Source organism: Drepanopeziza brunnea, assembly GCF_022702325.1.
Source record: "Drepanopeziza brunnea f. sp. 'multigermtubi' strain 214-2 chromosome Unknown ctg14, whole genome shotgun sequence".
Lineage (NCBI taxonomy): Eukaryota > Fungi > Ascomycota > Leotiomycetes > Helotiales > Drepanopezizaceae > Drepanopeziza > Drepanopeziza brunnea.
The window spans coordinates 1,641,004-1,668,016 of NW_027094077.1; the positions used below are offsets into that span (position 1 = coordinate 1,641,004).

The 27,013-nt window shown below is 46.5% G+C and overlaps 4 protein-coding genes across 4 annotated transcripts; 3 read left to right on the top strand and 1 right to left on the bottom strand.

Moving 5' to 3' along the window:
* Positions 1 to 583: 583 nt before the first annotated feature.
* On the bottom strand, positions 584 to 1,684 carry L3040_008050 (uncharacterized protein; the record flags this gene model as incomplete). The annotated part of the gene is made up of 3 exons (XM_066154794.1): positions 584 to 1,411; positions 1,457 to 1,546; positions 1,676 to 1,684. 3 exons carry the CDS (start codon positions 1,682 to 1,684, stop codon positions 584 to 586), a joined length of 927 nt encoding a protein of 308 aa, XP_066010688.1.
* A 494-nt stretch (positions 1,685 to 2,178) lies between these two features.
* On the top strand, positions 2,179 to 5,492 carry L3040_008051 (uncharacterized protein; the record flags this gene model as incomplete). The annotated part of the gene is made up of 7 exons (XM_066154795.1): positions 2,179 to 2,333; positions 2,397 to 2,410; positions 2,480 to 2,523; positions 2,573 to 2,862; positions 2,914 to 3,248; positions 3,299 to 5,271; positions 5,328 to 5,492. The coding sequence occupies 7 exons, from the start codon at positions 2,179 to 2,181 to the stop codon at positions 5,490 to 5,492; spliced, it is 2,976 nt and encodes a 991-aa protein (XP_066010689.1).
* Positions 5,493 to 10,708: 5,216 nt separating this feature from the next.
* L3040_008052 (uncharacterized protein) lies at positions 10,709 to 11,195 on the top strand (the record flags this gene model as incomplete). Its single annotated transcript, XM_066154796.1, has 3 exons — positions 10,709 to 11,053; positions 11,110 to 11,134; positions 11,188 to 11,195. The coding sequence occupies 3 exons, from the start codon at positions 10,709 to 10,711 to the stop codon at positions 11,193 to 11,195; spliced, it is 378 nt and encodes a 125-aa protein (XP_066010690.1).
* A 2,344-nt stretch (positions 11,196 to 13,539) lies between these two features.
* L3040_008053 (uncharacterized protein) lies at positions 13,540 to 16,056 on the top strand (the record flags this gene model as incomplete). The annotated part of the gene is made up of 6 exons (XM_007291960.1): positions 13,540 to 13,559; positions 13,615 to 13,821; positions 13,873 to 13,954; positions 14,016 to 14,813; positions 14,932 to 15,749; positions 15,813 to 16,056. 6 exons carry the CDS (start codon positions 13,540 to 13,542, stop codon positions 16,054 to 16,056), a joined length of 2,169 nt encoding a protein of 722 aa, XP_007292022.1.
* Positions 16,057 to 27,013: the final 10,957 nt, after the last annotated feature.

The window sequence follows — 27,013 nt, forward strand, 5'->3', positions numbered from 1 at the left end:
GAACAACTACAGCCGAATATGACAAAAGTTCGCTAGTGACCGCTATGAAGCCGTTGCTCGTATTGTGACATCGGGAAATCGTGGCAGCTCGATTATAGACAGATGCCCAGAAATAGGAGACAAGCGCATTCCGAAAAGAGAAGTAGTGCTTGGGAGAACGGGGCTCCAACTAGTGATTTGAGTAAGGAATGTTAGGTAGTTTAAATACGCGGTACTGATGCAAAACAAATTGATGCAGTGATGCCTAGCAGCAATTATCTGCAGCTTCCCGTAAAGAGGATTCAGAGCGTTCTCATCGTGCAAGCGAGAAAATCCAGCCAGCCTCGAATACAGTGCTTGGATGGTTGACTGAGGGTCACCTTATGAGTTAGCGAGAGGGCAACAGATTGCCGTGAAAGCGCTCGCGGCGATCACGATGTGCTTCGGTCGGAATCAAGATGGATGTAAGCCGATAGCATATAGGGCTCATTTGCTGTGCCCTTCAAGCGCGTATTATATTGTACAGTCAATTGGGACATATGGCTATGAACACATTCATGTCAAGCCATACCATGACGAGTAGTACCGTCGAAGATGAACAATTTCATCGAATATCGCCACCGCCCAGGATATCTTTCAAGTTAATTTCGCCACTTCCTCTAGGCAGTGGCTGAGACTGGTTTGGGCCTTCTTTCCAGCCGATCATGTATATCATCCGGAACGTCGCTGGCAGCGTACCATCCTCGTTGCCGTGAAGCTCCCGATATATACCTTCGTTCGCAAGCAGAACATCTCTTTTGATGGCCCCTGGTTCTCTTCCAAGAATCGCATTGCTCTCTCCCATCGCCTGCAAGTCTTGCATCAGAGAAAATGTATCGGGAAAGTCAACAATGATGTCATCGACATCAACCGTCAGCATTTTGAACCCAGCCTTCTGTAAAAGCCCGCCCATATCTCTAACATCAGCCAGAGGAGACACGTGTGGAGAGACACCACCTCTCCGCTCCTGGTCTGCTAATTGTAAAGAAGTCCGCAATTCGTACAAGGTATCTCCTCCAAACATCGCCGCCAAAAACGGGCTGTCGGGCTTCAGAACATGGTTTATCTGTGCCAGTAGCGATGGTAGGTCGTTGATCCAGTGCATACTCAGGGAGCTTAGCACAGCGTCGAATGTGTTTGCTTCAAAAGGAAGCCTTTCTTCATCGTCAAGCACTTCGCGTGTAAGTGTAATCTTTTGGTTGAAGGGTAGGTCCACGTCTCGGTACAACATACTTCGTGACGACTCTGCTGCTGTGAGCTTCGACAGTCGCGAAGAGATAGAAACAGGCTCCTTGGTGGGATCTGGGTAGCGTTCTGGGAGAGTAAGTGCCCGTGCGATTTGACATGAGTTTGCGCCGAGGTCGAGGACATTGTCGAACTCGCGGTTGATATCCTGAGGGCATCAGTTTGGATGCTCAAGCGGAGGGATTGAGCCTACCAGGAGTCTTTCCGATAGCCGCATAGCTACCTCATCCTTCAGATAGTCCACTTGTCTGCTCCGTTCTACATCGGAAGCGGCCCGCTCCTTCTGTAGGTATTTTGTATGTCGATTGAAGATTTGGAGAGTTGGTGATCCGGGAGCTTGAACTGCATAACTTCGGGACATCCAGATTCTCCTTCGAATTGCCGGGCGGGGCAAAAAAGGCCTTAGACTTACGGGCTTCATCTTCTCAATTGTACTAGGAATTAAAGCTGTTGTTGCCTTCGGATGAAGAAATGCACGGGGAGGCTGTAGTGACGTTCGGGGCGCTTGAGCCTCGCCACACTCCAAGCCGGCCCCTGTCAACCCTCATGAGGGGGATCGTCCGTCAGACCTCCATCTTCAATTTTCAACAACACAGCTTCACGCCGACAATAACACAATATCTCGCCGTAGACTCAAAGAACTGCTGGCTTTCACGCCGCGATACATATCGGATGGGGTTCCACGAGCAAGGCTAAACCGTCGAGGCCTGTGTATGCGATATCCTACGTTCCAGAGCATCCGCTTGCGAAAGTGCCAAATCTCCAACCAGACGCGACGACTTCTGCTGTGCGCACACTGGAACTCGACTCGCCCGGTTCTTGTGTTACAGGGAAGCCTGTGTGGGAAACAAAGAATTGTCGGAGTCTCTGCGGAAATCCAATAGGCGCATACGGGACGAGAGCCACAATTTCAATATGGCCTCCTCGGCGGCAGCAGGCTTTCTAGGCCGCGGGAGCTCAGGAAACAATGCGAACATGCGTGGATTAGTGCAGTTCATCGCGGACATACGGAATGCGAGAGCAAGAGAATTGGAAGAGAAGAGGATAAATAAGGAGCTGGCGAATATAAGGTTGGTAATCGATCGGGTTTGAATTAAGGGATGGGAATTTTGCTGATGCATTCTGTTCCACAGACAGAAATTCAGAGGTATTGCCGCCGAGAAATACCCAGGACTTGAAATTCTGTAGGAGGATAAGGGCTAATTCACGGGCGCAGATGGGAACCTCAACGGCTATCACAAGAAGAAATATGTCTGCAAGGTATACAACTCTAGCTATTTTTCAACAAAAGTACCTGACAAGTAGCTAGCTTCTCTACATATACATCCTGGGTTGGAACGTCGACTTCGGACACCTGGAAGCTGTCAATCTCATATCTGCAAGCAAGTACTCTGAAAAGCAAATCGGATACCTTGCCATGACCCTTTTTCTCCACGAGCAACACGAACTCCTGCATCTGGTTGTCAACAGTATTCGGAAAGATCTCACGGATCAGAACGAGTTGTACAATTGTTTGGCGTTACATGCCATCGCCAATGTTGGAAGCAGGGAGATGGGCGAGGCACTAAGTGGTGAAGTACACAGATTGCTGATATCTCCGTATGCCACCAAGATCCAGTTTGCTAGGCCCCTACTGATGGTGAAATTTAGGACTTCCAAGGCGTTCGTGAAGAAAAAGGCCGCGTTGACTCTGCTCCGTTTGTACAGGAAACACCCAGACATCGTTCAACCGCAATGGGCCGAAAGAATCATTTCGCTCATGGACGATATAGACATGGGAGTGGCGCTCTCTGTAACTTCGCTGGTCATGGCACTTGCCCAGGACCAACCCGACCAATACAAGGGCAGTTATGTCAAAGCTGCGTCAAGAATGAAGAGAATATTAGTCGACAACGAATACGCGACAGACTACCTTTACTATAATGTACCGTGTCCGTGGATACAGGTCAAGCTGCTTAGGCTGTTGCAATATTACCCACCATCAGGTGAGTTATTCCAAATCTGAACTGGAAATATGTTATTGATATATGACCAGAGGATACACATGTCCGCGATTTAATACGCGAGTCCTTACAAAAGATTCTGAATCTAGCCTTGGAAATGCCCAAAAATGTGCAGCAGAACAATGCGCAAAACGCCGTCCTTTTCGAGGCCATCAACCTAATTATTCATCTCGATACTGAACAGGCACTGATGAGTCAAATCTCGCACCGGCTAGGAAAATTCATTCAATCTAGAGAAACGAATGTAAGATATCTTGGGTTGGAGGCCATGACTCATTTGGCTGCTCGAGCAGAAAACTTGGATCCGATTAAACAGCACCAGGGCATCATTATCAGTTCGTTGAAAGATAGGGACATTAGTGTGCGGCGTAAAGGTCTGGATTTGCTCTACAGCATGTGCGACCAAACCAACGCTCAGCCGATCGTTGGCGAACTTCTGCAATATCTCCAAAATGCTGATTTCGCAATCCGAGAGGAGATGGTCTTGAAGATTGCCATCCTGACCGAAAAATACGCTACGGACATTCAATGGTATGTCGACATCTCTCTTCGGCTGATCTCGATTGCGGGAGACCATGTGAGTGACGAGGTTTGGCACCGAGTCATCCAAATTGTCACAAACAACGAGGAACTGCAAGTCTATGCTGCACAGAATATCTTGCAGTATCTCAAGGCAGACCATTGTCACGAAACTTTGGTGAAGATTGGCGGCTACATCCTGGGCGAGTTCGGTCATCTTGTCGCAGAAGACAAGGGCTGTAGTCCCATCGAACAATTCATTGCAATCCAAGGGAAGCTTCAAGGCTGCTCCTCGCCTACTCGAGCAATCATTCTTTCCTGTTTCATCAAATTCGTTAACCTGTTCCCCGAAATCAAACCTCGACTCATGTATGTCTTCCAGGCGTACAGTCATACTTTGGACTCCGAGCTTCAACAGCGAGCATGTGAATATCTCGCGTTGGCGAGTCTGCCTACCGATGATCTACTACGCACTGTTTGTGATGAAATGCCGCCATTCCCGGAAAGACAGTCTGCTCTTCTATCTCGATTACATCAGAGGCATGGCAACACTAGCGATAAGCGAACTTGGGTCGTGGGTGGAAAGGATGCCAATGCCAATGAGAAGGAATTAAGCTTGACCAAGAACACAGGTCTTACGCAATCTTTCAGTGCGAATGGTACTGCGAGTAGAGTGAACGGTTCCTCAAAGGCGACCAATGGCTCGAATGGCCATGCCAACAGCAACAGTGATCTCGCAGGCTTAGATTTGATGGATGTTGGACCGTCGGAACCCAAGACTTTGAAAGCGCCAAACCTTGCTAGTGCTGCTCACCTTTCTCCCGATTGGGAGTATGGCTATAACAAACTCTTGCTGAAAGCAGAAGGGGTACTTTACGAAGATGGGCAGATGCAAATTGGCGTGCGGTCAGAATATCGTGGGCAAATGGCCTGCGTCATTCTTTACTTCTCTAACAAGAGTCCAAGAGCAGTCAGCTCGTTCACGACAACCCTCGATCTCGAGCCATCGGAGAAGGGAAATCTGAGCTGGGAAGTAAAGGGCTTACCTGAGAGCACGATCTACGAAGGCTCCCAAAGTCAGCAAATGATCATGTTTGAGGCGAAGAAGGTATTCGAGAAGAGTCCTACCATTCGAATCAGTTACTTGGCAGGGGCGTTGCAAGCCCTTACGCTGAAGCTCCCTGTCACGATTCATAAATTCATGGACCCTGCCGAGCTCTCAGCAGAAGACTTCTTCAAGCGCTGGAAGCAGATTGGTGGCGCACCCCGCGAAGCACAGCGTATCTTTGGCGTGAAAGGAGGTAAAGGGGGCGATCATGAGATCAATGAGTCTTTCATAAGAAAGACTATCAATGGCTTCAGGTGGGGTGTTTTGGATGGTGTTGATCCAAACAAGAAGAATTTCGTTGGCGCTAGTGTTTTGCATACTGCTGAAGGTGGAAAGTTCGGGTGCTTGCTTCGCCTTGAGCCTAATTATACGACAGGCGTAAGTTTTATTGCGGTTTATTTGGATGTGACGAATGTGCTGACATAAAGTCTTAGATGGTTCGGCTCACTATTCGCGCCACGGACGAGAGCGTGCCTCCAATCATGATTCAAACCATGCAAGAACGCCTAGAGGTCGGCGTATCCACTCACCCCGAAGTCATCGAGCCTCCAACGAGGAGAGAAATCTCGGAATCTTTTGGTAACGTGCTTGTAACATGAGCCTAATTGTGGTGAAAGCATATGGTATACGATAAAATCCTTTCTTCTGAATGCTGGGTCTAGGGAGCATGGTAAATATCGGTACATAGCTTGCTTGTGCATTTAATGGAGTCTTATTGAGCGTGTCGAAAGTATTGAGAGCTTGCTGTCGTTCAAGCATAGCTATGTCTTGCCTTTGTCATGCATCCTTGCGACTCGCGAGCCACGCCTCCGGTGGATGGCTCAAGTGAGCCTCATGTGAGGCGAGACCCACCGATCGCCATGACTGACTTTCCTTACATATTTACTCATCTCACCTCGTCCCGCCAACTGCAGAGCTTGCCTCCGGTTCCTTGCATCTGTGCATTCTCGAAGAGGAAGCCGGGCAAAAGTCTCTCGGTACCGAAGACCTGAAAGGAGGACAAGAAGAACATGTGACGATGCTACGCTTCCAACTGTAAGTACCTTATTAAACAGATTCTCATCATCGACCATGGTACTTCCGGCCTCGAGTCGGATGTATGTAATGCTGGCTGGGATCAAGACCCATCGCGATGAACGAGAGGCACATTTGGTATATTATTCGAACCCGGCTGCTGATACGAAGAACGAGAGATAATCCTTCAAAAAATGTTGGGTAATAGCATAATCGTGGTTACGGATGATGGCAGCCGGTTGGCTAAGATTGTGGTGGGAGGCTCTCGAGAGCTAAGTGCTTTTACGAGTACCGTGGCTACAAGTAAGTCATTTCTACTTCCAGCCCCCTTCTGAAAGTTTGGAAGAAGCGATCCACATGGTTGCAACGAAACGATACCAGAATGACAGCGCCTCGAGAACCTCAGTGGAGAGGGCCAATTTTGTTAACAGTCTAATAGAAGCATCCGATGCTTATACACGGGGCTGAGATCCAGTACATAAAGGTACAAGCAGGCACGAGACTACGGGTCCTTCAACACAGCCCGGCGCTTCTCCGCAAACGTATCTATACCTTCCTTCCGGTCTTCAAGCGCGAAAGAGCCATAGTATAGACTTTTGTTTGATATCACAGGTGTTGTTGGTAAGACTAGTCTTGGTGTTTTTCGTTGTTTTTGTAGTGGATGCATTTCTATGGAGGTCGTAGGGAATGATTTATTCCCTAAGAGGAAGCCGCGCCATCACGTGTTTTAAGTTCCTCCCTTTCCTGACCTTGGTGGTCAGCTGTATTCCAACGGACTTTGCTCGAGCTGTATTCCGGAGCGACAGGGGCGAGATCTGTATCAATCAAAATGAATGGCCCTTTTGCCCAGCTGCACAGCCGGTGATGGAATTATGAATGCCGCAGCAAGTGTCTAATCATAGAGTTCAGTGCGTGGAAAGTCCGTGCCACGAAGGCCTAGCAGCTCCAATTAGAAATTTTTAGCGGATCTTATCAATTTATTAACGGAGTGAGGACGAGGTGCATTACCTTTGGCTTCCCTACTTACTAACCCTCGTCAATCTCTGAGCTCCTCCTGCCCCGAATTCCGGATATCGTGCCGACTGCAGTGATGTTAGCCTAACACTGCTGCGAAGGGGAGAGAGAGGCTATGGACCTATCAACTCTGGAAGGCCAGACTTACGCGCCTTCAGCTGCGTGGATGGTATTGCACATCATCGCAGGCTCGAATGGGTTCCTCAGAGGTCGCTGCATCTGACAACTTAAAAGTGTGTGAGCTACCTGATTCTGTACCCCCTAACGTCCCTTCTTGGATATTTGTAATAGTGGGGGCCATTTGAAGGGTCTCGACTCTCTACCAGGGGGGGTACAGGGGAGCTTACAAGGGCTTTTTTCTAATTAGCTCAGTAGAGATTTCACTTCAATGAAATAATATTCAGTTGGCCATCTTCGAGCACCGATTACTTACAGCTCCACAGCGCCGCTACTACGATTCGTATAAGGTCTCGATATAATAGTAATAGTAGTATTGATACACGTCGGGCGGGTATGCAAAACGCAATGCTTAGACCCTGGGACCTCCCATGGGGTACGGCGACGTGCTAAGTAAAGGAATCACATACCAAGTATTATCCAACCGGGAATAAAAAATCACGTTAGGAAAAGCTCTCTTTCAATTAACCCCGGGTTTCTAGTCCCGCGGTATCGCAGAATCTTTATCAGCCCTTTAAAAAAGCATTTCAAAGAATTTGCATCGAGTTGTCTTCCGAGAACTATCGAATACTGTGAGGGGACTGGCTGACCCGGCAAGTCGGTCGATGGAACAGCCGAGAAAATCAAAGAGTGCACAGACAGACCCTCTCGAAAAACTTATCTCCTTTTCTTTGCTTCGCACTTCGCAACTTACGATCTCTCTTCTCTCCATAGACAATTTTGTCGGAAAGCTACAAAGGCTCGCGTTCGTAGCCCTGAGGTAAATAGATTAGATCATTTATTTCCAATCTATAGGACTTTTTTGTTTAATTAAGGTTGTAGTTATTTATATATTTTAAGCAGGCAAGTAAAATTGAATTATTTAGGATAGTTTTTAGCTACATTCTCATTACTTTTTGATGTATTAGGTCACTACAAATGAAAGCATCTTTATATTCTTAATTCGCGATTGTAAAATATAGTTTTCTGAGCATAGAAAATTTTTTTCTTCGTATTTATATTAATAGTTATTGTTTAATAAGTGGTATACCGTTACTGTCCCGCCTTGATGGTGCCGACTTGCTACAGCAAGTCGGTCAATTCTTTCGAGTTAAATTTAAGGTAAACGACGATTAAAGGAAAATCTTTTCGAAGAGTCGCTGCATGTCGATGATTCGAGTTCGGCTTTCTAAACTCTTTGCCGCAGGAAAAAGCTGAAGGGTTTGGAAGAGGCACCACGTACAGGTAGAAAATCGCAGCCTCCCTAACGTCTCGATATAGCTACCTATCAAGAACAGTGTTCCGAGACTCGAAAATAACTCTTCGCGGCATATCAAATGAAAGCGCAATGAAAGCGCTGGAGCGTACAGAAACTAGAGAAACCCTTGCAAATTTGGCCCACTTATGAGTATTTTAGAGACAGCTACCCCATCCATGCTCATCAACAGTGAGTGAGTGACCTTCAACAAACCGGAACCACGAAAAAAAAAAATATCGGGTCCCTGCGCACGGCTCACCTGGATGAATTAATTGAAGTGCCACTTGAAAAAAAAAGTAAATATATACATAAAAAAAAAACATCGGAGCTGTTCTACCACGTTTTGCGGCTTTTGCCTCGTCTCGGGCTCCGTGCTAGCCGGTCCCCGAATATCATATTGGCAGCGGCTCGGGCCGCTCTGAAAGGGGCGCTTTTTGGTCTGCCTATATTTATCACCAGAACGAAATCACGTTAATCTAAGCGTCGGCAAAGCTTTCTCTGTTTTGATCCTACTTACTTACCACCCCTAAAATCCCGAACTATCCCCCTTCTAGAAATAAAGGCAGGATCCCAGGGGTGGCACGGATAGAACTTTTGCTGTGGTTTGCGGTCCCGCCCTTTACTACGTATTTCTAGAGGGCAGGGCTAAAAGTAAACGGAATTTTGCAGAGGCTCTTTACTTATAGTACCATGGCTTTTCAATAGAATTGACGAGGTTGAAACTACCACTTTGATTGTACGATTTACAACTACATGCTAAACTGGGTTTTTTTTTTTTTTTTTTTTTTTTTTTGAAAGGGACTGGGGGGACAGTGCCAACTGTGTCGGTGACGTGGCTTTTGGCATGGATGCAGGATGCAGATCTCCCGATGCCACGCCGGACTAAGGCCCGAAGTAAACAGGGATGAGAGAGATCATCATATCTTCGTCTCGCTATTCGTCGACCGAGGGCTGGACGGAAGGAGGCCCACCTAAGCGAGCCGGCGATTAGTGCCTATGGGCAAGTGCAAAAGATTTATTCGCTTTCGATCGAGGTCTGAAAAAGGGTAAACAAGTAAACATGCTGTAACTGATAGCAGACCAACTGCGGCTCTTAGGTCTATTCGTTCATCCGGTGGAAATGCTCAAAAGGTGTAGATGGAGAAGGCAGGTCTGACTGTAAGGAGGAGGTGCATACTCACTCACCTAAGTAGGTAGGTACGTCAACGGAGTCAACAGGTACTGTCGTCCACTATCAGTCTTGTTGGTAAGTCACAGGGGGTGAGTGATTAATCAGTCGTGTTGTGTGTTGTTGTATTTGTTGATGGTTATCTCTATTCTTACAAAGTGGGCTGCCCCTTAAGGGGGCAGGAGCCACGGCGGCACGTGCCTCCCCACGTGCCACACCCTTCACGTGTCCGGCGCCCACGACCGTACCAGTAGTCCGACAAGTATCGAATTCACAGACCCGAGGGTTTTCATCTGCTAGCGTCGGTGGGCAGGCGTTCTTTTTCTCTTAACATTCCTGCCGCACCCACCGTCTTTTTTTTCCCCCTGAAAGAAATCTTATGTTTCAATCTATAGCAATAGCCTCTTATAGCGCGATGCAATCAGCTGTTCCTTGAGCATTTGTTCCATAGCATTAACCCCTTTCAGCCCCCTTTAGCACGATGTAGCCAGCTGTCCCTTGAGTTACAATCCATAGCAATAGCCCCTTACAGCGCGATGCAGCCACCTGTTTCTCGAGCATTTTTTTCTTTATTATTAATTAGCTATTAATCAAGTATTCGAAAAGAAAAAAACCTCCCCTTTTTCTGATTACTCGGCGCTTAGTCAAGTTTTGAGTGCTCCTCTGATAGAATCAGGAGTTCAGAAGGTGTAGTAGATTCAGTATAAGAGTACTGAGAGCTAAGTACAGGTGTTCCTAAGGGAACAGCCAAGAGCCAAGAGGCTAGTCCATACAAGGGAATATAGGCGGCAGTCTAATATTCTAACATCCTCGATGGCCCAAGCTCAAATGGATGCACCAAATCAACAATTTCCTTTTAGGTCAATTGATAGGTAGTGTTGTTTAACAGTTTACTGGTTTACGGTCTTAGCCATGGATCCACGTGTAGCTCAACATTATGTTGGATTATATAAGATACCGGACCACATCCAAGAATGCTACGTACTTGACAGTGATCAGTTGACCTTGAAGCTAATTAGCTTAACCACCATCCAGAATTTTGAGGAGGGCAGCATTTCACCGCTTCAGACAGAACTATCCACGAAGCGTTCGAAGAGATCGTCTACCGGCAGGCTGACGAGATTGCGGCCCAGCACGATGGCTAGAGACTCACCTACGCAGAACTCGACCGAGCTGCAAATGGACTTACGAGTCGCCTAATTGCCATGAGATTAAAGCCCAGACAGTACGTCTGTGTGATGGTCCAACGCTCTTTACCCATGGTAATTGCGATTTTCGCGGTCCTCGAGGCTGGCTGGCAGTACATTCCCCTAGATGTACAGGTAATGGCCGAGACCGTACTCCGCCGTATCACGAAGGATACTCAAGCCCCGTTTGTCCTATACTTTGAAATATTTCATATGAAAGTCGGACAGCTTGCCGAGCCTACAGCCCAGATTTTAGTCCTGGACGACTCCACAATGGCTCTCCTGTTGAGAGCAGCTTTTCAAACCAAGAGTCTAGGCAGCAGAGGACCTCCCAATGGTGTTCTCACGGAAATGTGGCCAGCCGTTTGTTGAGCTCCCCTGGAAACTTGGTGATCCAGCGAGGAACTCGGGTGACCCAGCTGCTTTCTACCTCTTTTGACATGTGTACGTGCATTTTGAACCCTTTGATATCGAGCCTGCGTTCTGACAAGGTCTAGGCCGATAGGAAATACTTGGAACGCTGGTCAATGGAATTGTACGCCCCGTGCCACCTTGATGCTTGGAGCCTCGCTAGAGCACACTTTCCAGCGCGCGCAGGACAGAATGGTCCAATAAGCCAACCGCTCTAAACGCTCTGTTGATTTTGTTGGATATGCGCTCGCTTTGTTGGATATGTGCTCGTTTCTTACAATACGCCTTTCTAAAGAGCTCAACAGCCTCATCAACGGTCCATTCGACGTCACCGATAATGTGCTCAATAGCTTTAGGGTTAAGCTTTCCGAGTCAATACGTAAGACGCTGTTTAGTGTTTCATCTTCTTAATGAAACCTCCCGGCGACTTTACGCTAGGTCAAGCACGGATTAAATCTGAATATACCGGTACTACGTACTGTAGTACGTACCACTCCCCTCCGAATTGCTGCACGCTCAGGCCTGAGCATGCCTCAAAAGTCTAAATTTCCACTTCAAACCCCCTGGTTACCCTACCCTCAAGGGTGTAATACTTAGGCCTGTGACGTAGTACTACGTATTAACACTCTCCCCCTTATGAATACATGTCGAAATACACTCTCCCCCTTATGAATACATGTCGAAATTATGATTTTGCAAGGAATCTTACGAGGTCTTAAACAGATCAACTTACTACTATAAGGATTCATTCAGTCTTGAAAAGTATTTTTGAGCCAGTCTTTAGTCTGTGCAATGGAGTTGACAAGGCTTTAAGGTATTCAGAACTCACCGCTCTATGACCTATGGAGCTAAACGGGGTCCGACATTCATTCATAGGGGGAGATAGTAGCTATCATTGGGGAACATGAATACTCGTGCGGCCATGAAGTCTGTCCAGCAAGGCGAAAAATCTTGGAGACGCACGGTGCGCTGGAGTGTCTTTTCGGTACTGGTAGAGTCCTGCAACCTATTTTTGGGCAATTTCCGCCTTGGTAGACAGACTTCATATTCCTACCGTGCGCTGGCACCCTTGAATATTGCGCTTCTTGGCTCGACTTCGAAATTGATCCTATCTGGTATTCTGGTTCCCACTTTATTCCGATTGCGCTTTATATTTAAAATACCCTACTTTTATTTAACTACAGAGAGACATTCAGCTCATTTGCAAAGCTCCCTAAATAATTCAAAGCTATTGGAGCGGGCTTTGATGTCCGTACGATCCTTTGGATAAAGATTAGTCTATATATAAATTATAGTTCTTATTATAATTATTGTTATTACAGCATTTATTTACGTCTAGCGAGCTGTAATCGATGGCCCGCCGCTTAGACCTTCTATACTCCGTAAGATACGACGACGTGCTGAGTAAAGACTTATACATGGAAAGGCTTTAATAGGCATTTTCTAATGATGCAGCGTGACTGCTAATCGTCGGTTATATTGAATTTAATTGGTGAAAAATCCGACCTGCGCCAGGTCGGTAGTTTTTACAATCATACTCAAAGCAACCGACGATTATCACTTGCGCTTTCTCATATACAACTCTAATGGATTATATAAAAAAAAGGAAACCTTGTCACGAAGGAAGAATCAAGATATGCAAGGCAAAACTTTCCGACGCCAGCTTAGAAGCGTGACGTGTCAAAGTTACCAAAAAGATGTAAGATCGGATCGAAGTCAATCATTTAAATAAAAATGTAAGACAAACGCATACCAGTGAATGTCAAGACCAAGTTCCTTAGGACAGTACATCCGTAAGGCTGTGGATAGAGGCTCGAGGACGAGCTTCTTTTTGGACAGGGGGGCCAGTATGACAGCGCACTGAGTTTTGTTCTTATCATCATCTTATTTCCATCGAGCATTTCTAAAGCCGTTGATTAAAGTTTCCGTACTGACGTACTTTCATCTTTCTACTTTCGGTCGCGGCCTCCGAGTCAGACCACACCTCGCGGGCTATCGGGATCGTTTCTATTCTCGGCTTTTATTTTTGGAGGCTCATTAGCGGGGCTCCCTCTTCCTTTTGTATATAGCTCTCAGCATCCTTCAACAATTACCTTTCACACATTCCAGTTCACTGCATTGAGATCCTCTTCCTCTTTCTCTCCCTGTGACTTCTTTTGCCCGCTTTTATTCCGGACTAGTCATTAGGAATAACCTGACTCATCTGCAACGAACCACGCTCATGCCGTTATCTATACGCCATCTATGTTAAATACGTCAGCTCGTAAAAATCGCCTGAATATCAAGGTCATCGCTTTAGCTGGAGAGCTGTGTCCGAGCGAGTAAGCAGAGTCATATCAACCTTGCACAGCATCCCTGACTTTTGGGCCCTAGTCTACCAAACTACTGGGGAAAAAATAACCACATTTTATAACTACTGTGGGCACACTGAAGTTACAATGGTGAACACAATGCCCAGGTACGTCCGTCATCCCATATTTACCCAAGCACAGCTATCCTGACAATGAGTCTAGTCACGAATCAGAGAAAGAGCTCTCCATTAGCAACTCCGTCCCAAAAGCTGGCATTTACATTCTCGACGATGATGAAAATCCGGTAGGAACTTGTCAAACAGGTTTGCTGTGGTTAGGCAGTGCAGCCGCTCCCCCTCCCCGAGCGTCTTTGTACTTGCCAGAATCGACGGCGAAGAGATACAAATATGACCCATTTGAAAAAAATGGGTACGTTCCCTACTATCTCTGAGCTACCGAGTGACAGCTAATCTGAGGTAGCTCCTTCATGTACAATACAGGAGCCTTATGTTGCTGGCGAGCAGACGGATCCATCGCCTATCTGGGTCGACAAGATGAACAAGTAAAACTCAAAGCTCTTGAAGCACCTAAAACTCTTACCTGCAAGTACTAACACCATCTAGGGACGCCGCGTCAAGCTCGAAAGTATCGCTGCCTCAATGGAAGAGGCGTCGTTTATTACCAAAGCGTGTGCTATATTTAGCGAGGGGTTGCTTTGGGGTTTCTACTCAGGATCTCCGAACGTCGACGTGGCAACCATCAAAGCATTCGTTGCAGAAAGACTGCCGGAATATGCTGTCCCTTCCAAGTTTGTATTCCGGGAGACTCTCCCTTTGAAACCGAATGGCAAATTCGACAGGCGAGCGTTGCTGGCTTCAGTGGGCACGTATGTGGCCTCCTCTCCGCCAGATACACCCGTAGAACCTGATCTTCTTGCTTCATGGATCTTGGAGAAGGAGAAGGCTCAAGTCTATATCAGAGAACCTGAAAGATCTTTGGCAGGTAGCTTGAAACTTGAAGGCGATCATTTAGTGGGCGCGGCTGTGACTGTCACTCCACCTGCTTCAGCCATGCCACCTGCACATCTCTCTTCGGAGAAGGAGATGATGCAAGCCGTTGTTACAACGCCTGTGGTAAATTCTCCAAGCAAGATTGAGTTACCAGGCAAGAAGGGAGTACATGGTCTCCGCTCGATACGACACAAGATTTTTTCGCTCTATCGATGGCTCTTTTCTTTTGCCTTTATTGCCAACTTGATGGGTATGGTTCTTATGTGGAAGTTCAGCAAAGCCGGAAGAGGACTGCAAAATGCCTGCATTGCCGAGGCTGTAAACCTTTTTATGGTAGTGTTGATGAGGCAAGAGTACTTCATCAATGCCTTATACAGAGTTGCATGTCTCGTGCCAACTTCATGGCCATTCGTACGTATAAACCTTTTAGGAGTCTCGGGCGTTTCGCTTATGGGTTGGGCTCTATCTACTGAGTTCCTCCTCTTCCATTTCTCTGCTGAGGGCGCATCGCTGACTTTTAGGCGTGTAGTGGATCAGGAAACGCGTCGCGAATATTTACCACATAGGTGGCATTCACAGTGGCTGCGCAATCAGCGCACTTGTCTGGCTAATCATCTTCACCGTTGGATCCACGATCAATCGTCCCGATGTCGCCGTTCTCACTGTTTCCTACCTAATTCTCGCTCTCATGACTGCAATGATCGTAACTGCGCATCCCGCCATGAGAAAGAAGTACCACGACAGCTTTGAGATGGTGCATCGATTTGCTGGATGGACCGTGGTCGCTCTCTTCTGGGCACAAACAGTTGTCGTTGCCAACAGTTTCCGCGAGGATACAGTTGAAGTTGATGCCAACGGTGTCATTATAAGCAATTATTCTTCACTCGGTTCCGCATTGCTCAAGAGCCCCGGAATGTGGCTCCTTTCGATGGCGACCTTCAGCATCATATTGCCTTGGCTACACCTCCGCAAGGTCACAGTCCGGACAGAATTCATGTCTAAGAGTGCTGTGCGTCTGTACTTCAACTATACTAGGAATCCGAGACCCGGAACAGCGATCCGAATCTCTACCCGTCCGCTTCTGGAGTGGCATGCCTTTGCAACCATTGCCAAGCCCGGCGAGAATGAGTTCTCGATACTTATCGCCAACGCAGGCGATTGGACGTCAAAACAGATAGAGAAGGGTCCTTCGAAGATGTGGGTGCGTGGTATACCCACCTCTGGTGTCGTTGGAATCACCCCCCTCTTCCGATCGGTCCTCCTCGTCGCCACTGGTTCAGGTATCGGGCCCTGTCTCCCAGTTATATATGCGAAGAAGGTTCGCTGTCACATTTTCTGGAGTGCTCCGTAAGTTGTCTTCCCCTCTCCTGGTCCTGTGGCAAACCATTTACTGATTTGTTCCTCTATCAGTAATCCGGAGTCGACTTTTGGCCCCGAGATCATCAACTCCATCACCGAATGTTATCCCCAAGCGGTAATCCACAACACGAAAACGATGGGCCGGCCTGACATGGTCGCCATGACTTATAGAATGTTTAAAGAGAGTGGTGCTGAGGCTGTGGTGATCATCAGTAACCAGAAGCTGACACAATTAGTTGTGTACGGGATGGAGAGTCGGGGTATTCCTGCCTATGGTGCGATTTTCGACTCGTAGGTGAACTGGATAAGGGCAAAGACAAAGGTGTTGGATTGGATTGATTATATTGGGGGCGTTTGCGGGATACCCTGTGATCACAGAATTGTTAATTAGGCGCTATTTTGTAGCGATTTATGTGGCTGGAAATTTCGGTTTCAGATTGTCCCAGCTAATTGTCGGTTACCCTGTTTCAATTCAAAAAGATTGGCCGACTTTGCGGTAGCAAGTCGGCACCACCAAGACGAGACACTTTCATGAAAACACTTGTTGAACCACAACTATTGATAGAAGCATAAGAAAAAAAATCTATATGCTTAGAAAACATTGCTACACAAACGTGCATTATAGATATAAAAATTTATCTATACACTGCAAGTCAAAACATTGCGATGACGTGAAAATACGGCTAAAACCTGAATGTCCCAAATAATCAAATTTCGCCTGTCCGGCTTAAATATCTCAACAACCACAACTCTAATAAAAAACACATCTCATAGGTCAATAAGAAATAGTTGAATCTATTATATCGTAAGAGGAAGTAACTATGAAATGAAAGTTAGCGACGTAGAAAGTGGATTTTCGATGGATTTTGATAAAAGTCCGATGCTCGTGTTCTTCGCTTATTTTGGTATTATTTATATGGCAACTCTAATATGCACGCATAGTAAAACAGCATCGTAACCGGTTTGCTTTGACTGTCGGCCACGTTGAAACCGAGCTAGATTTACGTGATTTCTCAAGAACGACAGCGAGTTACCAACAACGGACATTGATCAGAGGTGGTGATAGATGGACCGGTTACTCGTCCTCGCGCGATTTTAATGAGGTTGAGAATTTAAACTCGCTACCTTAAGCTTAATTAGCGCACGGACCAATGCAGGTACGTTTGTGTTTATACTCAAAGGAGGACGCGGGCTACAACCTTCAATGCCTTGAAAGGCTGTCGGTAAGTTACAGGATAAAGACCTTTGGTCAGATCGGACTATATTACAGTGGTACTCTCCCAGAGCTGAGAGTCCTCAGCAGCGATCGATTGCTTGGAAGTCATTTTCTTTAAACACGACCCTCAGCCCTTAGGAGCTCCTTGCTTCCGACGCACTACGGGTGCGTTTATAGCTACAAAACTAGTCGATATCCTCCGAAATAGGGCTTATAGCTGCTGGAGTCCCAAACGCTCAAACATACTCTGGCCATAGCTTCCGCCGCGGAGGTGCTCCTCAAGCTGAACTGAATGGAGTCATTCACGAAAAGATACAATTGGTGGGACAATCGACTTTAAACGCTTTCTCAGGCTACTTCTATACAAACGTGGTGTCAAAATTCGCTCTTAGCTTACGAATTTTAGCAAAACGATGCCCTTCCTTACAAAACAACCCTTACAAGCACATTTCTACAGGAAACAATTAACCCCTTTCTACTACTACTCTCAAACACAATCTACAATGGTACAATACCGCAGGTCACAAGTCGCCATACAAAACTGCTTCTACAATTACACTACTCTCTACTACTTGCTACTACAATACATCTCTACAAACAGCACCTCACACACACAAACAGACTTTCGCCTCGTCGCACTTTCTACTCTCGGCCACAAGTCGCCCCTCTCTTCACTCCTCACTACTTTTGGCACAGGCTCCACCTTCGCTTCTTTGAGCTTAGCTCAATTTTCTCACAGCTGGCTTCTTCTTAAGCAAGCTATTCTTAGCTGCTTTCAAGAAGCTTGCTAGCCAGCTCTCATCAGATCAATCAAAGCTCAAGGGCGCCTGACGGCCAAATCTCACATGTTTCACCTTTTCCCTCCTGTTCCAAGCAATCGAGTTTGAAGATGAAGGTGTAATTAAAGTACTTTTCTAGTACTTTAATACAGAATATTTATCGGCTGACTCCGGTCCAGCCTTGACACTGGTCTTTATGCGACTCGCACAGCCACGCTATAAGCTAGCTACAGCAGTCTGTACCTGCCTGACTCTCTTTTGTGGTTTTCTCTTGACGAGAGACTCCTTTTCATTGTGATCCATCCTATCCGTAAGGGAAGGGCGCAGACGATAGTAACTCTCGCTGCAACACCTTGAATTGCTTTCTGGGGCCTTCTTGTATGTAACTCCTTAGCTTAGCACGTCGCCGTATCCCATGGGAGGTCCCAGGGCGGCAGGCTTCGCCTGCTACCCGCCCGACGTAAATAAATACAGCAGCGATATAGACGCCACGATTCACGACATACAATGTTTTTCTGGCCAATAGATGCAATTGCTATCACTTGACCCAAATAAGAATGTGTCGGTACCACAGGTACCGAATGAGAAGTACGAATATATGGTGGTATCAATTGTATTCGTGAAGTCTGAAGAGGCAGCTATTCTAGCTGAGGGAGAGCTATATGCTGGTGCTAAGGCCTGGTGCCAAGGCCTGCTACCTAAGGTAGTGTAACCACGTGACCTTGGATGCTTAGCCTTATATTCCTATACTAGCAATTCTTTACTTTTCTTGATTCCACCTCGTCGCAAATCCACGTTTAAGCAAAGCTTGAAAAAACATCGCTTTTCTATATACATACAATATTATCTTTCAATTGCTTTTCATTATTCTTTATCATCGTATCTATCGTCGTAATTATTATCATAGCTATCGTTATCGCCGTAATAGTTATCGTCGTTATCGTGATCGTCGTCTTGCTGATCTTCGATATTGCTTTCAAACTCTTCTCGTAATTCTTCGATTTATTCGGCGAATCTATCTTTTTGTATTTAGTTGTAATCGTATTAAGGTTGATCAGCTGAATGGAAGTGAGGTGGAGAAAATCGAGGAGCAGAAGGTTAAGGAATTGAAGGTCGAGGTAAAGGAAGCCAATCATAATTATTAGGTTCGTGAGTGTATTGAGGCTGAATTGAGAAGGTGCGCTGAACTGGCTGAACTGGCTGAACTAGCTAAATTGGCTGGATTAGCTAGGTGAGCGGAGCTTGCTATTGCTGAATTATTTGTGATTGCTAAATAAATTGAAAAGGTGTTAGCTGGTTTATTTACAATCGCGCATCTCGAGATTTTGATAGAAACGAGCAATTGCGCTAAAGCAATTCTCGATAGTCCGTAAATCGGTACGAAGGTTAAAGAACCGAAGGTTAAGGAATTAGTGGTTAAGTAATTAATAGTTAATGAATTAACAATTGCTTTGCAACTAGCTCGAAGCGCTTAGATTCGAGGTCGTCCGTCCAAACGTAAGGTATTGTTTTTTCGAAGCAAGCTTGTAGCACGTAGCTATACGAAGTTCCTTTAATAAGTTGAATCTAAACCTTTCGAAGTATTAGCAATTCGCGGAGATCTCGAGTTACTCGGCGATCTTCGAGCTTTTAAATTGCTTTTGTAAACCTTTTAAAGTCTTTTTTAAAATACTTTTATATTTGTTTGCTTTTGTATATTGCTTTTCGATAGCGTACGAGATTGAAAAAGATATAGCCGTTAACGATAAGAGTTGTTAAGTGATTTAGATTTGTAATTTCGAAGCTTTTTATCTATCTTTCCACTTTATATTAAACCGCTAGCATATTGCTACGGCTGGAAAGAGATGGTATTGTAGTACTATCTAATCGTACGCTTCGTATCGAGAAAGAAAGACGAAGAGGAGAAGTGCTAGAATACAGGAGGGCGGAGAGGTCTTGTACCTGGGGCGGCCGCTAGTGTGGGCCTAGTCCTGGATAGGACTAGGGCAGCGGGCCGCTGACTAATCGATCCCTTGACCACGCCAAAGGCCTGCCAGGACCGTAACACTACCCCCCCCCTTCGAAAAACTGCGTCCTCGCAGTTGCAGTCATAGGTCGGTCGTCTTCCAATTCGCTATAGTCGTCTCTACCCTCGTTGTAAGCTTGCAACCAAAGCGGTAAGGCACGTGGTGGTCCCTTAGCGTGAGGGTGAGCTAAGTGGAAGCGGCGGAGCATATGGGGGCCCGTCATAGCGTCGGAGCAAGGGTACCAATTGAGGTCGTCATCAGCACTAGTCTACTTGATTTGGTAGTATAAGGTGTTGCGAGAGACCTTAGAACTAAGGATTTCCTTAATCTCCTATTCATCTTGTTCTGGAAGGAGCTGAATAGGTGCAGGAGGCTCACGGACCTGGCCTGGCAAAGGGTTTCTAGTGTACTTGCGTAAGGAGTGGGAGTGAAAAACAGGGTGTATTTTCCAACCTTCAGGTAATTGGACCTTCTAACTTTCCCCTACCTTAGCAAGCACTTTGACTGGCCTATACCACTTATCAGAAAGCTTCTTAGAAGGCCGGTCCATTTTCCAATTGCGAGTATCAATCCACACTTCGTCTTCTACGGTCCAATCTACGGGTCGTCGTCGGAGGTCTGCAAGGCGTTTCATTTTCTCTTGCTGAACTGCAATTGACGATTGAGCAAAGGCGATAGCGTCATGCGCTCTAGTGGCGACGTGCACTGCTTCCGCGCGGTTAAGGCGTTCTGTAGCAGAGGAAGGAGGTTCAGGGTTAACCAAGTCGAAAGAAGAGCGGGATTCGTAGCTATTGGCTACTTGGAATGGAGTAATTCCCCTAAGAGATTCATGTGGCAAGGTCAGCTGAGCTACATCTATGAGAGGCACCAGGTGGCTCTAGTTGTCTTGGTAATAAGTGCAGAAGGGGCGCAACCGCTGCTTGATATACTGGTTCATTACCTCAGTCTGCTTATCCACATTAGGGTTGTAAGCTGTAGTAAGCTTGACCTTGGTGCCGAATATTTTGCAAAACTCGCGCCAAAAAGCGGATACGAACTGGGGGCTACGATCGGAGACAATAGAATCGGGCATGCCGAAGTAACGGACCCAGTTCGTGAGAAACAGAACAGCTAGGTCCTTCGCAGTGACTTCTTTATGGCAAGGAAGTGTGACGGAACGTTTTGATAATCGGCACACGATCACGAGAGCAAAGTCGTAACTATCTTCGTCTAATAGCAATTCCGTAAAGTCGACCGTTAGGTGCTGATTAGGGCGGGCTGGAATAGGAAGGGGCACTAAGAGACCTGGAGTCTTGTCACGCTTGGCCTTCATCCTAGCGCATTTACAATTGGAGATATAGCGTGTGACGTCGGAGCCAAGTCCCTTTTAAAAGTATTTGCGTTCTAGCAGTTGTTTTGTTTTAGTGATACTAGCGTGCGCTACGCAAGGTTGGTCGTGCACGTGGCGGATAAGAGCTGTGCGGAGCTCAGGAGGCTCCAAAGGGACTACCAGACGGCCTTGGAAGTAAAGCTTGCTATTGCGTAGATCGTGATCAATATCATGGCTTTCGGTGACAGAGTCCCGTAGGTCTTGTAAAAGAGGGGAATCACGGTTGCTTTGAAGCACACGGTCGATAATATCGTAGCCGTCGATATCGTATGCTATCATATTGGTGTGATGTGCGGGGTCCTCGTCTAAAAGGACGTCTTCCGAAATAGGCAGGTCCGAAGGGACTCCTTGTATAGGGGCCAAAACGACTGGAATGGATTGTACGACGTGGACCGAATCATTAATCACGCTGTACTTAGCAAGCTCAGCAGGGGGGTCGGAAGAGAGTTCGTGCAGGTCTTGAAGCACTTTAGGCGAGAGCTTTTTGTTAGGGAGTAACTGTTGCTTCTTGACAGCACGCTGTCGAGCTTTTAAAGGGGAGATATCTTGATCCCGGCGAGAGAGAGCATCAGCCAGCGTATTCGTAGCGCCGCTGCGATACATAATAAGGAAATGAAAGTTAGCGAAAAATTCAGCCCAGCGTGCTTGGCGTGCCGTAAGATCCTTCGTAGTCATGAAGTATTCGAGAGCACGGTGGTCTGTATAAACGTGGATTGACTTCTGGGAGCCAAGGAGTTCAGGCTTGTAGTTTTGGAAGGAACGGAAAATAGCTAGAAGCTCTTTGTCGTGGATAAGGTAATTAAGCTCTGCATCAGTCATTGTTTTGGAGAAGAACCCGACGGGGTGGTAGAAACCATCGTCTTGCAGTTGAGAGAGAACGCTTGTTACGACGCCATCGGAAGAATCAGTCTCGAGGCGAGTTTGCTTGTAAGGGTCAAAATAGCATAGAATAGGGGCATGTTGCAAGGCTAGTTTAAGCTTATCCTAAGCTTCCTTGCAAGTGGAAGTGAAAAGGAATGGGGCGTTCTTTGCCGTAAGAGCATTGAGAGGTTTGCAAAGCTGACTGAACTCTTTGATAAAACGGCGGTAGAAATTGCAAAATCCGAGGAAGGACTGGACGCCTCGGACATTCTTATTATATTTCTAATCGGTGATAACTGCAATTTTGTCCGGATCAACTTCAATACCATTAGTACTAATAATAAACTTAAGGAATTTGGTCTTGTAAACGCTGAACTCGCATTTCTTGATGTCAGCTTGAAGGCCATGGTCGTTAAGAATGCGCATGATCTTCTTGACATGCTCCGTGTGCTCTAGCTCGTTTGTTGAGTAAATAAGGATGTCATCTAAGTAAGCGGAGCAGAAGTCATCTAAGTGTTCTATTAATATTTCATTAATGAAACGCTGGAATGTAGCAGGCCTATTAGTAAGGCCGAAAGGCAGTACTTTGTATTTGTAAGTACCGTAACGGGACCGGAAAGTGGTTAAATCCTCGGACTCTGAAGAGATTCGTATGCGATGAAAAGCTTGTTGAATATCGATCTTAGTGAATATCTTGGCTTGAGAGATTCGGGCCATCATCTCATCAATAAGGGGAAGGGGATAAGGGTCCTTTTGAGTGATGGAATTCAAACGTCGGTAATCGACACACAGCTTTATAGATCCATCCTTCTTTTTAGTAAACAAGATGGGAGCTGAGTAAGGTGCATTAGACGGCTCGATGAATCTTTTGTGAAGGTGGTCTTGGATGTATTGCTTGACTTTAGAAAGCTGGTCGTCGGTAAGGCGGCGCAAAGGCTCTGTAATAAGAGTGTTTTCAGTAGCCAATACAATTTTATGGTCGACTTTAGGCCGTCGAACTGTAAGCATATCCGAAGCTTTCTTCGAGAAAAGATCTTTGAATTCAGTGTATTCAAGAGGCAATTCTTGGTTCACTTTTGCGTTATTGGCAGCATACTTCTCTCTTAGCGCGTGTGCCGAGTCCGCACTATTTATTGAAGCAATTTGAATGGTTTGCTTATCTTCGGCATCGATACGACGGCGATCTTGTTCTCGCTGGAAGTCGTTCATCGATGCTGAGAAAACGAATTCGTCAGGGGGATGTCCGCTAGCTTGCGTAGCAGCTTTGTAATTCTTTCGGAAGCGGTTTAAGGTGGCTCGCATCGGTGATGCACCAATAAAAGAGATGTTCACCGTATGTTGCTGCTGATAAAGGTTGGAACATGGTTCATCTTTGCTTTAAGGGAGACTATGATCAACTTCTTTAGTCAAACAACGCAAGTGCTTTTCTATTGTAGATAGACGCTTCTGGAGGTCTCTCACGAAGCTCGAGCTGCGGCGGTCGTGAGGTATTGATGCCGAAGACGATGCAGCGGGCTTGAGAATGCTGATTTGAGGGGCAGCATCTTGGTCATCTAAGAGCTGGTCTCGGCGAGCAGCGTCAGCTTGATGATTCAGCCGAGAAGCTGGATGAGAAAGGTCTAAGAAAATTCGGGTGCTAAAGTAAGGTATGACAGGCATGTCCGCGGGCCAATAGAGCTGAGGTTTGGCGCCAAATCGCTGACCGATATCGTAGTGAGCTAAGAATTTGCGGCCAATCAAAACGTCGGTAGAACCTAAGTTCGTGACTAAGAAAGGGAAATTAATGCGACGCCGGTCTATAGTAAGGGTGAGAAGTATAGCGTGAGTAATTGGATCACCTAGAGTGCTATTGTACTTAGTAGGGACGATTGGGTGAGGTAAAGTAACAAACTTATTACCGAATCGAAGAGAGAGTTGAGAAGCTAGAGAGGTCTTAATCGCGCTAAAAATGTTTGCTCCGCCGTTAATATGTGCAGTAGTCTTGATATAAAATCCATTGCGTGCTAGTTCTATAGGAACTAAGAACTGAGGTCCTTTAATGAGAGACCGGAAATCAAATCGCAATTCCTTCCACAAATCGTGGCCAACGCCGTAGTGGGAGTCTTTTCCACGGCTTAGAAGTTTCTCGAAAGGGGGTCGTCCGCTAGCTCTTGACCAATAACCATCTTTGCGATCTTCTTATCGAGCTTGAGGTCAGGGCATTCACGTTGAATATAGCCAGGCTTCTTGCAACTATAGCAAGTAACACTAGAAGGACTGGCAGAACGAGACCCAAGAGGGGAAGGAGCAGGAGATGTAGCACGGGGAGCTGAGGAGAGAGGGGTGGGGCGCCAACTCTCTTTTTTCAGGATACCTCGCGTGCCCGAAGTTCCTGCACTTGCAGTGAACGAGACGTTGGCAGAAGAAGAAGCGTAAGATGCATAGCGGCGTGCAATAGCAGCTTCTTCTGACTTAATGTTGCGAGACTCGCGGTTTATAATAGCAAGGTACTCATCTAATTGCTCGTAGTTTCCATGCATCTTGTACTTCTCGACTATTAGGTGAGTCTTAAGAGCTAGAGAAACCTTTTCACACAAGTCCTCGAACTATCGGCTGCGAGAAATCTTGCTAGTAATTGCGAAAGCAGTGAACTTGGTTCGGAAATCGTTATAAGATATGCTCCTACTCATTGTAAGCTGGTAATAGTTCTTGCGAGCTGATTGAACACGGTTGTGGTCAAAGAAACGATAGTCTAGGATTCGCAAAACATCCGCGGAACCTTTGCAAGTATCGGCAAAGTCGGGGGACATGTGCTTTAAAATCATCGTCTTAGCTTCTCTCGAAGTGCACTTGAAATAAGCCTTTACTTGAGAAGGGCTAGTAAGGAAGTTGCTAGAGTACTCTTCAAGGAAAAGCTTTATGTCTATCTTCTATGCGTCGTAGTCGACGTCGCCTCGGTGGTCGCTAAACTGGGAGCGGGGCCACTTGACCTTATTGCTCTCGACTGGGAGTATAGAAGGATCTAGGATAAGGAGGTAGTACTCGGGGACTGGTTGCAAGTCTGCTGTTAAGGCGGCAGGTTTAGTAGCATGCTGGACCGCAGGTTGGGTGACCGAAGGGGCTTGCTTGAAAGCGCGTTCCTTTCGCAAGGCCTGTGCAACTGCAGTTATGATAGCGTTGGTCATGACTTCCTGCTGGGCCGCCGTAAAGACGGGGGTAGGTGTAGACATAGCGACGGAAGAGCCGCGAATAGGAACTGGTTCGAGTATTGAACTGTCCGGGAATTGCCTATTGATTGTGAGAGGTCGTGTCGCAGGGGGGGTGATTGGGCTAATAGGAGGTCGGGGGAGGACGTGTCGTTGGCGCTCAGTAATAAAAACAATAGCTTGGGGATCTAGTTGAGGTGCAAGTGAGAGTGCGTCGTTGGATGAGGAAGGTGCGTTATCACTATCGGTATCTTCTAGCATTGCAATCTTTACTTAAGCATCTAAAGCGCGTATGAATTTGCTACTTCTACCTTCAGTCCATTCGATATTAAAATCAAGGGAAGGGTCGGTGATCTCGGACAAGGGCTAAAGGGAAGAGTAACTCTCGATGTGCTCTGCAACGTGCTCTAGCGTTCTTGGGAGTGCTAGGACGCGTGTAGCGATTGGGTGTCCCGTAGAGATGAACGCGTGGAGCTTACGCGCGGTGACTAAGAAGTCAGTAGATCGCGGCATAAGTAGAAAGAAAGCATTCAGGTTCAGGAAGGTTCTTTGAGGCAGGCGTGATCTCTGCAGCCTTAGTCTTTCAATCTAGTTTGTATGAGGCACGACACAACGGGAGGGCTAGCTATCAATTGAGCAAGTAGAAGGAGGGACCCAAAGCTGAATAGTGACCACTAGCAAGAAGGGGGAAGATCAGTACAAGCGAAGCGTGCACGTTCTTTAAGCCTTCGAGTAAGGTTTGTATAGGGGTATCAGACACTGTTCTAATGAGGAAGCTTCGGAATCCTTCTTGTGTGTGTCGCAATTGATAGGGAGCTCGCGGGAGCCTTGTGTATGGGGGGGAATCGATTTTTTCGAGGAGGAGGAGGGTCGAATTGCAGCGGTGGCAGTTCGAGAGGGGTCCAGCTTTCTCTGGGACTGTAAAATCAGCGGTGATGTCTGATCAAGGTGCTCGAACTTGGGTGAGGGGAGTAAGAGCCAGTGTAACCTGAGAGGAACTCCGAGTTGCAGCAAGAGCAGTTCGAAGTTTTGTATCAGAAAACGAGGGTCGATATAATGCTTCGCAGCGGAGGGTGGTGGTCGGTCTTTCTTTATGCTACGGCTGGAAAGAGATGGTATTGTAGTACTATCTAATCGTACGCTTCGTATCGAGAAAGAAAGACGAAGAGGAGAAGTGCTAGAATACAGGAGGGCGGAGAGGTCTTGTACCTGGGGCGGCCGCTAGTGTGGGCCTAGTCCTGGATAGGACTAGGGCAGCGGGCCGCTGACTAATCGATCCCTTGACCACGCCAAAGGCCTGCCAGGACCGTAACACATATCTATCGTATTCGAGTGAGAAGGTGAGTGCTAAGAAGGTGAATGGGTAAAAAGATTCGAAATGCTTAATAAAGAGGTCGAAAAATTGACTTGGCGCAAGGAGAGAGGTTCGCGCTAAGGTAAAGGTGAAGGCGTATTTGATTGATTAGTATTGCGTGATAGACGCAAGTTGTTTCCTGACAAAATAAGCTCGAAAATCGAAGACTATACTCAGTTTAATAATAAGCTTATACCTAAAGAAAGAGAGCGAAAGCTATGCTCAGATTGCTTTTATTCTCGAGGGTCAATTGCGCGCGTGCTAGCGAAAAAACCTTTTGAATATTTAAAAAGGCGAAGGCTATACTTAGATTGCCGTTTGTCGATATTCGTTAGCATCTTTCTGCAAAACGAAGACTATACTCAGTTTGTTTGCAGATCGATTTCTTTTATAAAGACCTTATTGTTTTACGATCAATTATAAGGTTGACTATTAATCAATATCAATATCATAAGTACAGAATGAGAAGTACGAATATATAA